At 46.6% G+C, this 12500-nt stretch overlaps 1 protein-coding gene across 1 annotated transcript in view; it reads right to left on the bottom strand.

The window, feature by feature from the left end:
* Positions 1-12500, bottom strand: part of LOC121554639 (type II inositol 3,4-bisphosphate 4-phosphatase-like) — a 71079-nt gene that overhangs the window by 14931 nt on the left and 43648 nt on the right. The window contains exons 9-14 of the mRNA XM_045211754.1: positions 6887-7034; positions 6002-6132; positions 3647-3757; positions 2724-2829; positions 2182-2365; positions 1862-2086 (exon numbers count right to left, since the gene is read on the bottom strand). Coding sequence (XP_045067689.1) covers positions 1862-2086; positions 2182-2365; positions 2724-2829; positions 3647-3757; positions 6002-6132; positions 6887-7034 — 905 coding nt within the window. The remainder of the gene's footprint in view (positions 1-1861; positions 2087-2181; positions 2366-2723; positions 2830-3646; positions 3758-6001; positions 6133-6886; positions 7035-12500) is intronic.

Genomic DNA, 12500 nt, shown 5'->3' with positions numbered 1-12500 from the left:
TTTTAAACGTTTTTTTTTACGCTAGTGGTTGTATTAATTTGGGATGTATCGCATTCCACAACTGTCCCATAATTTTTTATTTCTCACACAATAGAATAGGTCGACGTTTGTACTATGGGGGATAGTAGATTGACATAGGCTAGTGCTTTTGCTGTTCGTTAGGCCGACTCATCTTGTTGGCTGACGAAAAGTAAATTGTGGACAGTTCTTCCAATATCTTGAATATACGCCTCGGAATTCGATAAGGACGGATGCAGTTGCGTCCCCGATGTGTCTGTCTTCACTTGTAGCCTGTGAGAAGGACCCCGATCATGTGACGGCCATTGCTAATAAGAGAGGTGCTTCGGAGGACGCATCCGGGGAGAAGGGAATTATCATTATTATATTCAGCTTGTGTATATTCGGCACAAAATGGCCACTGGCCGCAAAATACATCGATTTTTTTTAGGGGGCATTATGGCCATAAAATGGGGGTGCCGCCGGGAAATTCGAGGCATCATCAAGTGCTCGTCAAAATTGTGAAAGGGAGACTGATGAAGTGTGTACAGCCTGCGCAAAAAAACAAAGCTGAGCTCATGCCTTTCATGTGACTTTTTAAAAAATCATCATTAGAGTTGCATCATGCAGCCTTAGAATGTATTAAACATCAAAACATATAGCCCAACGTTTGTATCACAACTAAAGTTGCATTAATAACTCTAAATGAAGCATATAGGAGTACCTGTTTCTTTGTTAACCGCTCAACACAGAATAGCCGCATGTGCGCTCACTCCCTCAAATCCTTTTTGGAGAAAATATCCTTTCTATTTTATTCAGCTTTGTTCAATTGTATTCTTCATTCTAGAAAATAATATAAAATAATGCCATGGAATTCTGAGCTAATCTTGTCTGCTAAATGAACTAGTGTAGCCCACAGCCACATGGCATAGCCAGATCAGGACCTAACATCAGGACAACTCAGAGTATGCTATTCTGTTCTTCTGAAATAGACTACATTTTCTTCATATCATGTTTCTTTAGACCTGCCTTAAATAAATAATGGATTTATTGTGATGGTGTAAGCTATATTACATGGATTTATTAGACTTTTTAACATGTAGATGTTCCAAAGGTCTGCATCAGTGGCTTGTAGGCTATGCATGGAAGCCAGGAGATGCTAAATGTGTTTATGTTAATTAACGGTCAATTACCGTGAGACCGGCAGTTATTTGCTTGACAATCACCAGCTGACCAAATGTTATGACCGCCACAGCCCCTACCCACACCCTGTCCACACACACACACACACACACACACACACACACACACACACACACACACACAGACACAAAACGTTAGCCCACACCCTGTCCAACACACACACACACACACACACAGACACAAAACGTTAGCCCACACCCTGTCCAACACACACACACACACACACACAGACACAAAACGTTAGCCCACACCCTGTCCAACACACACACACACACACACAGACACAAAACGTTAGCCCACACCCTGTCCAACACACACACACACAAAACGTTAGCCCACACACCCTGTCCAACACACACACACACACACAAAACGTTAGCCCACACCCTGTCCAACACACACACACACACACACACACACAAAACGTTAGCCCACACCCTGTCCAACACACACACACACACACACAAAACGTTAGCCCACACCCTGTCCAACACACACACACACACAGACACAAAACGTTAGCCCACACCCTGTCCAACACACACACACACACACAGACACAAAACGTTAGCCCAGACCCTGTCCAACACACACACACACAAAACGTTAGCTCAGCCCTATACTGTAGAGAGCAGTCAGCAAATCTCTCTCTCTCGCTCACCCACTCTTCCTCGTCATACTCTGTGTGTTGGGGGATGGAGTCCTGTTGCCGTATCGACGTCCGTAACCCGTCCTGATTGGCCGAGGAGGGCCTGGGACCCGTCCCATTGCCATGGGTTACGTGGGCGTGTCCGTTGCCGAGGTGGTAGGCGGGCCTTGCCGTGTGGAGAGCCAATTGGGCGTTCTTTACCAGCTCATCTTTCAGAGCATGAACAAACTGTTCAGTCTGCATAGGGGTGACACAGGAGTGACATAAGGCCTACATTGAAATACAGTTACATAGGCATCTTTCCCGTCTGTACAGGGGAACGTGTGTCTCACCCTGTGTGTCAGGCTGTGCAGTATGTCATGTAGTCTTTGGGAGTTGACTTCCAGAGCGGCCTGCAGTAGCTCCTCCGTTAGCCCAGAGATGAGAGGCTGGAGCTGGGAGACACTACTCAGTACCTCCCTGGCTCTGGAGCTCTCCTCTGGTGAGTAGGAGATACAACAATATGCTGAACTAACACTGGAGAGAGAGAGAGAGAGAGAGAGAGAGAGAGAGAGAGAGAGAGAGAGAGAGAGAGAGAGACAGATAGAGAGACAGAGAGAGAGAGAGAGAGGAAGGAAAAAGAGAGAGAGAGAGAGAGAGAGAGAGAGAGACAGATAGAGAGACAGAGAGAGAGAGAGAGAGAGAGATGGAAGGAGAGAGAGAGAGAGAGAGAGAGAGAGAGAGAGAGAGAGAGAGAGAGAGAGAGAGAGAGTTCAGCCACATTAAAGTTGCCCATCCCTGATCTATAGGATGTATCTTAAATGAACCAGGGTATTAAATCAGCTCCACTGGCTGGGGAGAATATGCTGCTTAATCATATAGGTCTAGATCACACCTCTTCTTGTCGGTGTCTGGTTTGTTGAGCAGCCTCTGTAGCCCACCGTGTTTAAACCCCTGGTAGTGATCCGCTGGTGCTCCTACTGTTATCACATCATACCATACTGTTGAGGAGAGAGGGGGGAGGGAGGGGGAGGGAGGTGGGGGAGGGGGAGAGGGGTGGTAGGGGGAGGGGGATAGGGGGTGGTAGGGGGGAGGAGAGGGGGAGAGGGAGGGGGAGGGAGGGGGAGAGGGGGTGGTAGGGGGTGGAGGGAGGGGAGAGAGGGGGGAGGGAGGGAGAGAGAGAGGGTGGTGGGGGAGGAGGGGGAGAGGGGTGGTAAGGGGGGAGGGTGGGGGAGGAAGAGGGAGAGAGGGTGGTGGGGGGAGGGAGGGGGAGAGCGGTGGTGGGGGAAGGAGGGGAGAGCGGTGGTGGGGGGAGGGAGGGGAGAGCGTGGTGGGGGGAGGAGGGAGAGAGGGGGGAGGGAGGGGAGAGAGGAGGGTGGGGGGAGGAAGAGGGAGAGAGGTGGTGGGGGAGGGGGAGAGCGGTGGTGGGGGGAGGGAGGGGAGAGAGGGGGGAGGGAGGGGGAGAGGGGGGAGGGAGGGGAGAGAGGGGGAGGGAGGGGGAAGAGGAGGAGGGGGAGAGAGGGTGGTGGGAGGGAGGGAGAGGGAGAGAGGGGGTGGAGGGAGAGGGAGAGGGTGAGGGGGGAGAGAGAGGGGTGAGGGAGGGGGAGAGAGGGGTGAGGGAGGGGAGAGAGAGGTAAGAGAGAGAGGTAAGGGAGGGGGGAGGGAGAGAGAGAGGGGGGGAGGTGTGGGGGAGGGAGAGGGAGAGAGAGCGAGAGAGGATGAGGGGGAGAGAGAGAAAAAAAATGAGGGAGAGAGAGAAGGTGAATTTAGGTTCAATACACTTCCACAGAGTAGGACACAAACACACACACACTGTACCTGTTCTCTGTGAGCAGGTGACCTGCATCCTCTGTGTGTGTAGGTTGACAGGTATAAACTCTAGATATCTGTCTCTCTTACTACAGCTGGCCTTAAAGGAACAGGACGAGCCTAAAACAGAAAATATAGTACAAATTAATCAATAAAAGCATAAAAGGATGAAAATGAATGAACCAAGTTAAAGACTTTGTTACTTTGGCGACTAAGAGAGTATTTTGTAAACCTCCCGCTTTGGGATGGATGTGTCCATGTGTAGTTCATACATGCAGAACAACTTCCTTACCTCAATTACACCAAATCCCTAGTTTGAGAGCAACTGTTTTCTTGAAGCTGTGCCACACCACTTTCCCTACATGTTCCCACACCTGGGCCAGCCCCCTAGCGATTTGAGTTCTAGCCAGTGAGCTTCAGCCCCTCGCCATTTGAGTGACAGCTAGCAAGATGCACACACACAGCAGAGAGCGAGAGAGAGCAGTGACGTGGCGCACGTATCTACAAATATGGGTGTGTTTGTCCAGGGTTTTAATAAGAATGTGTACTGTTGGGGGTACAGGAGGACAAGGGTTGGGAAACACTGTTGGGAGTACTGGATGACCAGGGTTGGGAAACACTGTTAAGGGTTCTGGAGAACCAGGGTTGGGAAACACTGATGGGGGTTCTGGAGAACCATTAAAAAAAAAAAAAAAAAATTTGTCATTTAGCAGACGCTCTTATCCAGAACGACTTACAGTTAGTGAGTGCATACATTATTTTTTTATTTTTCATACTGGCCCCCCGTGGGAATCGAACCCACAACCCTGGCGTTGCAAACGCCATGCTCTACCAACTGAGCTACATCCCTGCCGGCCATTCCCTCCCCTACCCTGGACGACGCTGGGCCAATTGTGCGCCGCCCCATGGGTCTCCCGGTCGCGGCCAGCTATGACAGAGCCTGGATTCGAACCAGGATCTCTAGTGGCACAGCTAGCACTGCGATGCAGTGCCTTAGACCACTGCGCCACCAGGGTTGGGAAACACTGTTGGGAGTACTGGAGGACCAGGGTTGAGAAACACCGTTGTATGCAATTTTCGAGGACCACTTTTGGCTCATGGGCGCTACTTTCACAGCTACTGGCTAAAAAGTACACACTAGTTAACCTGGTCTAAAGGAGATTTAAGGTTGAGACAGAGATGAAGGACATGTTTGGAAGCTTACGGTTAGTCTGAAAGTAATCTAGATCTAACATTAAAACACTTTAAAATCATGAATGACATGCATGTCAGTCTCTCCTGGCTCAGAGTGGAAGAGAGATTGACTTCATCACTGCTTGTTTTTGTAAGAGGTGTTGACGAGCTGAATGTACTGAGCTGTCTGTTTAAACTACTGGCACACAGCTCGGACACCCACGCATACCCCACAAGACATACCACCAGAGGGCTATTCACAGTCCCCAAGTCCAGAACAGACTATGGGAGGCGCACAGTACTACATAGAGCCATGACTACATGGAACTCTATTCCACATCAGGTAACTGATGCAAGTAGTAAAATTAGATTTAAAAAACAGGCAAAAATACACCTTATGGAACAACGGGGACTGTGAAGAGACACACACAAGGGTATAGACAGATGCATACTGCACACATTGGGATATTGTTGTATGGTGGTATTAAACATTTTGTATTGTAGATAGGTAGTGTTGTGATACTGTTATATGATGTACTGTTTTATATTTTGTTTTATATGTAATGTAAGTGCTTTAATATGTTTGGACCCCAGGAAGAGTAGCTGCTGCCTTGGCAGGAACTAATGGGGATCCATAATAAACCCCAGGAAGAGTAGCTGCTGCCTTGGCAGGAACTAATGGGGATCCATAATAAACCCCAGGAAGAGTAGCTGCTGCCTTGGCAGGAACTAATGGGGATCCATAATAAACCCCAGGAAGAGTAGCTGCTGCCTTGGCAGGAACTAATGGGGATCCATAATAAACCCCAGGAAGAGTAGCTGCTGCCTTGGCAGGAACTAATGGGGATCCATAATAAACCCCAGGAAGAGTAGCTGCTGCCTTGGCAGGAACTAATGGGGATCCATAATAAATACAAATACATAAGGCAAAATGTGTAGAATTGCAGAATGAGCTTTAAATCCTAAATGTATCTCCGCCAACAAGAGAGGTGTGAACAGTTTGGGATCACACGTGTTGCTAGGTGGGGGGTTTGTTACTACGCTGATAAAATACAATATCCATCCGAACCTTTGCCACCTAGGAAATTTGCGTGAACGCACCTTCTCAAATAGTACTTGAGTACCCCTGCCCCAAACCAAAGAGCATCTACATTACTTTCCATACACAAGTAGCCATCTTTCTTTCCTCACCAGTCAGTTTGTTAAATTCTGTCAGTGTTTCCTGGTAGGTGCTGATCAGCTGACTGTAGTGGGTGATGACATCACTCCTTAGCCCCTCCCAGTGGGGTGAAAGATCGCATAGGTCACAAAGCTCCTGGACCCTGAAGAGAGAGAGAGAGAGAGAGAGAGAGAGGGGGTTAGGGGAGAGAGAGGGGGGAGAGAGAGACAGAAGGAGAGAGAGACAGAGAGAGACAGAGAGAGAGAGAGAGAGAGAGGGGGGAGAGGGAGAGAGAGAGGAGGAGAGAGAAGGAGAGAGGGGGAGAGAGAGAGACACAGAGAGAGACAGAGAGAGAGAGAGAGACACAGAGAGAGAGACAGAGAGAGACAGAGAGAGAGAGAGAGAGAGACAGACAGAGAGAGAGAGAGAGACAGAGAGAGAGAGAGAGAGAGAGAGAGACAGAGAGAGAGACAGAGAGAGAGACAGAGAGAGAGACAGAGAGAGCGATAGCGAGAGAGAGAGATGGAAGTTTCTTTTTTACTTCTCTCTTGATGTTGTCAAAAGAAAACTCCTTAAAATAGTTGATATGAAAGCAAAAAGAGACTCCTAAGATGGTCTCAGTTCCTGGAAAACACTAAACTTTATCACAAGGTTTCATTTTCACTTAATGTTGATCATGTCTCTCAAAAGACAAGTTAATATGTCTATAGCACTGGCTAAAACCAATGGCCTCTATGCATGTTTTCAACTGTAAAAGTGCCACTGGGGCATGTATGAACCAAAATGCTTGGCTCTATGAATGAGCAATAACAGTATCACTGAGTTAGTGTTTGAGCCATAATGGACATCCCTTTGCATTTTCAGCTGTAACTGTGCAACTGGAGCCAGTTTGAGCCATGATGGCGAGCCAGTCTCACCTCCTCATGTCCTCCTGTATGTAGCAGGACAGAAGCTGTTTGGGCAGACTGGTGGACAGAGAGCTTTCACTCATCTGTTCCCTCACCAGCATCCACCTGCTGGACTCCGTCTGGAACCTGTAGACCTTACACACTGGGCTCCTGAAGACTGGGGAGAGGACACACACAACACACACACACACACACAGGAAGAGGCACACAACACACACACACACACACACAGGAAGAGGCACACAACACACACACACACACACACACAAAACACAAACACAGGAAGAGGCACACAACACATACACACACACACACAACACACACACACACACACACACACACACACAGGAAGAGGCACACAACACACACACACACACACACACACACACACACAGACACAGGAAGAGGCACACAACACACACACACACACACAGACACACACAGGAAGAGGCACACAACACACACACACACACACACAGGAAGAGGCACACAACACACACACACACACACAACACACACACAGACACAGGAAGAGGCACACAACACACACACACACACACAGACACACACAGGAAGAGGCACACAACACACACACACACACAGGAAGAGGCACACAACACAAACACACGTGTAAAACTTTGACAATGTGGATAATGTTGCTTGTTTGACCATTTTGTCATCCTTGGCAAGCTAGCTAACTTTATTATTAGCAGAGTTAACTAGCTCATCAAAACCTCATTGGTTGAAGAATTGTTCCAACTTTTAATCATCTTCTATTTATATATATATATATATATATATATATATAGTATATACACTGCTCAAAAAAATAAAGGGAACACTTAAACAACACATCCTAGATCTGAATGAATGAAATAATCTTATTAAATACTTTTTTCTTTACATAGTTGAATGTGCTGACAATAAAAATCACACAAAAATTATCAATGGAAATCAAATGTATCAACCCATGGAGGTCTGGATTTGGAGTCACCCTCAAAATTAAAGTGGAAAACCACACTACAGGCTGATCCAACTTTGATGTAATGTCCTTAAAACAAGTCAAAATGAGGCTCAGTAGTGTGTGTGGCCTCCACGTGCCTGTATGACCTCCCTACAACGCCTGGGCATGCTCCTGATGAGGTGGCGGATGGTTTCCTGAGGGATCTCCTCCCAGACATGGACTAAAGCATCCGCCAACTCCTGGGCAGTCTGTGGTGCAATGTGGCGTTGGTGGATGGAGTGAGACATGATGTCCCAGATGTGCTCAATTGGATTCAGGTCTGGGGAACGGGCGGGCCAGTCCATAGCATCAATGCCTTCCTCTTGCAGGAACTGCTGACACACTCCAGCCACATGAGGTCTAGCATTGTCTTGCATTAGGAGGAACCCAGGGCCAACCGCACCAGCATATGGTCTCACAAGGGGTCTGAGGATCTCATCTCTGTACCTAATGGCAGTCAGGCTACCTCTGGCGCGCACATGGAGGGCTGTGCGGCCCCCCAAAGAAATGCCACCCCACACCATGACTGACCGACCGCCAAGCCGGTCATGCTGGAGGATGTTGCAGGCAGCAGAACATTCTCCACGGCGTCTCCAAACTCTGTCACGTCTGTCACATGTGCTCAGTGTGAACCTGCTTTCATCTGTGAAGAGCACAGGGCGCCAGTGGCGAATTTGCCAATCTTGGTGTTCTCTGGCAAATGCCAAACATCCTGCACGGTGTTGGGCTGTAAGCAGAACCCCCACCTATGGACGTCGGGCCCTCATACCACCCTCATGGAGTCTGTTTCTGACCGTTTGAGCAGACACATGCACATTTGTGGCCTGCTGGAGGTCATTTTGCAGGGCTCTGGCAGTGCTCCCTCCTGCTCCTCCTTGCACAAAGGCGGAGGTAGCAGTCCTGCTGCTGGGTTGTTGCCCTCCTACGGCCTCCTCCACGTCTCCTGATGTACTGGCCTGTCTCCTGGTAGCGCCTCCATGCTCTGGACACTACGCTGACAGACACAGCAAACCTTCTTGCCACAGCTCGCATTGATGTGCCATCCTGGATGAGCTGCAATACCTGAGCCACTTGTGTGGGTTGTAGACTCCGTCTCATGCTACCACTAGAGTGAAAGCACCGCCAGCATTCAAAAGTGACCAAAACATCAGCCAGGAAGCATAGGAACTGAGAAGTGGTCTGTGGTCACCACCTGCAGAACCACTTCTTTATTGGGGGTGTCTTGCTAATTGCCTATAATTTCCACCTGTTGTCTATTCCATTTGCACAACAGCATGTGAAATGTATTGTCAATCAGTGTCGCTTCCTAAGTGGACAGTTTGATTTCACAGAAGTGTGATTGACTTGGAGTTACATTGTGTTGTTTAAGTGTTCCCTTTATTTTTTTGAGCAGTATATATATACAGTTGAAGTCGGAAGTTTACATACACCTTAGCCAAATACATTTAAACTCAGTTTTTCACAATTCCTGACATTTAATCCTCGTAAAGATTCCCTGTCTTAGGTCAGTTAGGATCACCACTTTATTTTAAGAATATGAAATGTCAGAATAATAGTAGAGAGAATGATTTATTTAAGCTTTTATTTCTTTCATCACATTCCCAGTGGGTCAGAAGTTTACATACACTCAATTAGTATTTGTATCAAACGTGTCGGGTAGCCTTCCACAAGCTTCCCACATTTTGGCCCATTCCTCCTGACAGAGCTGGTGTAACATTTACATTTTAGTCATTTAGCAGAGCAATTAGGGTTAAGTGACTTGCTCAAGGGCACGTCAACAGATTTTTCACCTAGTCGGCTCGGGGATTAGAACCAGCGACCTTTCGGTTACTGGCACAACGCTCTTAACCACTAAGCTACCTGCCGCCCCATGTAACTGAGTCAGGTTTGTAGGCTTCCTTGCTCGCACACGCTTTTTCAGTTCTGCCCACACATTTTCTATAGGATTGAGGTCAGGGCTTTGTGATGGCCACTCCAATACCTTGACTTTGTTGTCCTTAAGCCATTTTGCCACAACTTTGGAAGTATGCTTGGGGTCATTGTCCATTTGGAAGACCCATTTGCGACCAAGTTTTAACTTCCTGACTGATGTCTTGAGATGTTGCTTCAATATATCCACATAATTTTCCTTCCTCATGATGCCATCTATTTTGTGAAGTGCACCAGTCCCTCCTGCAGCAAAGCACCCCCACAGCATGATGCTGCCACCCCCGTGCTTCACGGTTGGGATGGTGTTCTTCGGCTTGCAAGCAGCCCCCTTTTTCCTCCAAACATAACGATGGTCATTATGGCCAAACAGTTCTGTTTTTGTTTCATCAGACCAGACTAAATTTCTCTAAAAAGTACGATCTTTGTCCCCATGTGCAGTTGCAAACCATAGTCTGGCTTTTTTATGGCGGTTCTGGAGCAGTGGCTTCTTCCTTGCTGAGCGGCCTTTCAGGTTATGTTGATATAGGACTTGTTTTACTGTGGATATAGATACTTTTGTACCTGTTTCCTCCAGCATCTTCACAAGGTCCTTTGCTGTTGTTCTGGGATTGATTTGCACTTTTCGCACCAAAGTACGTTCATCTCTAGGAGACAGAACGTGTCTCCTTCCTGAGCGGTATGACGTCTGCGTGGTCCCATGGTGTTTACACTTGCGTACTATTGTTTGTACAGATGAACGTGGTACCTTCAGGCGTTTGGAAATTGTCCCCAAGGATGAACCAGACTTGTGGAGGTCTACAATCTTTTTTCTGAGGTCTTGGCTGATTTCTTTTGATTTTCCCATGATGTCAAGCAAAGACGCACTGAGTTTGAAGGTAGGCCTTGAAATACATCCACAGGTACACCTCCAATTGACTCAAATGATGTCAATTAGCCTATCAGAAGCTTCTAAAGCCATGACATAATTTTCTGGAATTTTCCAAGCTGTTTAAAGGCACAGTGACCTTATGTAAACTTCTGACCCACTGGAAAAGTGAAATAGTCTGTCTGTAAACAATTGTTGGAAAAATTACTTGTCATGAACAAAGTAGATGTCCTAACCGACTTGCCAAAACTATAGTTTGTTAACAAGAAATTTGTGGAGTGGTTGAAAAACGAGTTTTAATGACTCCAACCTAAGTGTATGTAAACTTCCGACTTCAACTGTATATACAGTACCAGTCAACAGTTTGGACACACCTACTCATTCAAGGGTTTTTCTTTATTTTTACCACTTTTTACATTGTAGAATAATAGTGAAGACAACAAAACTAAGAAATAACACATATGGAATCATGTAGTAACCAAAAAAGTGTTAAACAAATCAAAATATATTTTATATTTGAGAATCTTCAAAGTAGCCACCCTTTGCCTTGATGACAGTTTGCATACTCTTGGCATTCTCTCAACCAGCTTCACCTGGAATGCTTTTCCAACAGTCTTGAATGAGTTCCCACATATGCTGAGCACTTGTTGGCTGCTTTTCCTTCACTCCAAAGTCCAACTCATCTCAAACCATCTCAATTGGGTTGAGGTCGGGTGATTGTGGAGGCCAGGTCATCTGATGCAGCACTCCATCACTCTCCTTCTTGGTCAAATAGCCCTTACACAGCCTGGAGGTGTGTTTTGGGTCATTGTCCTGTTGAAAAACAGTCCCACTAAGCGCAAACCAGATGGGATGGCGTATCGCCGCAGAATGCTGTGGTAGCCATGCTTGTTAAGTGTGCCTTGAATTCTAAATAAATCACTGACAGTGTCACCAGCAAAGCACCCCCACACCATCACACCTCCTCCTCTATGCTTCACGGTGGGAACCACACATGCGGAGATCTTTCGTTCACCTACTCTGCGTCTCACAAAGACACGGCGGTTGGAACCAAAAATCTCAAATTTGGTCTAATGTCCATTGCTCGTGTTTCTTGGCCCAAGCAATTCAACCATGAAGGCCTGATTCACGCAGTCTCCTCTGAACAGTTGATGTTGAGATGTGTCTGTTACTTGAACTCTGTGAAACATTTATTTGGGCTGCAATTTCTGAGGCTGGTAACTCTTATGAACTTATCCTCTGCAGCGGAGGTAACTCTGGGTCTTCCATTCCTGTGGTGGTCCTCATGAGAGCCAGTTTCATCATAACGCTTGATGGTTTTTGCGACTGCACTTGAAGAAACTTTAAAAGTTATTGAATTTTTCCGGATTCACTGACCTTCATGTCTTAAAGTAATGATGGACTGTCGTTTATTTGAGCTGTTCTTGCCATAATATGGACTTGGTCTTTTACCAAATAGGGCTATCTTCTGTATATCTCCCCTACCTTGTCACAACACAACTGATTGGCTCAAACGCATTAAGAAGGAAAGAAATTCCACACATTAATTTTTAAGAAGGCACACCTGTTAATTGAAATGCATTCCAGGTACCTCGTGAAGCTGGTTGAGAGAATGCCAAGAGTGTGCAAAGCTGTCATCAAGGCAAAGGGTGGCTACTTTGAAGAATCTCAAATATAAAATATATTTTGATTTGTTTAACACTTTTTTGGTTACTACATGATTCCATATATGTTATTTCATAGTTTTGATGTCTTCACTATTATTCTACAATGTAGAAAATAGTAAAAATTAAAGAAAAACCCTGGAATGAGTAGGTGTGTCCAAA

The sequence above is a fragment of the Coregonus clupeaformis genome, chromosome 39, assembly GCF_020615455.1.
Source record: "Coregonus clupeaformis isolate EN_2021a chromosome 39, ASM2061545v1, whole genome shotgun sequence".
Classification (NCBI taxonomy): domain Eukaryota; kingdom Metazoa; phylum Chordata; class Actinopteri; order Salmoniformes; family Salmonidae; genus Coregonus; species Coregonus clupeaformis.
The sequence above is the reverse complement of the archived record's forward strand: the minus strand, read 5'-3'. Positions and strand labels throughout refer to the sequence as shown.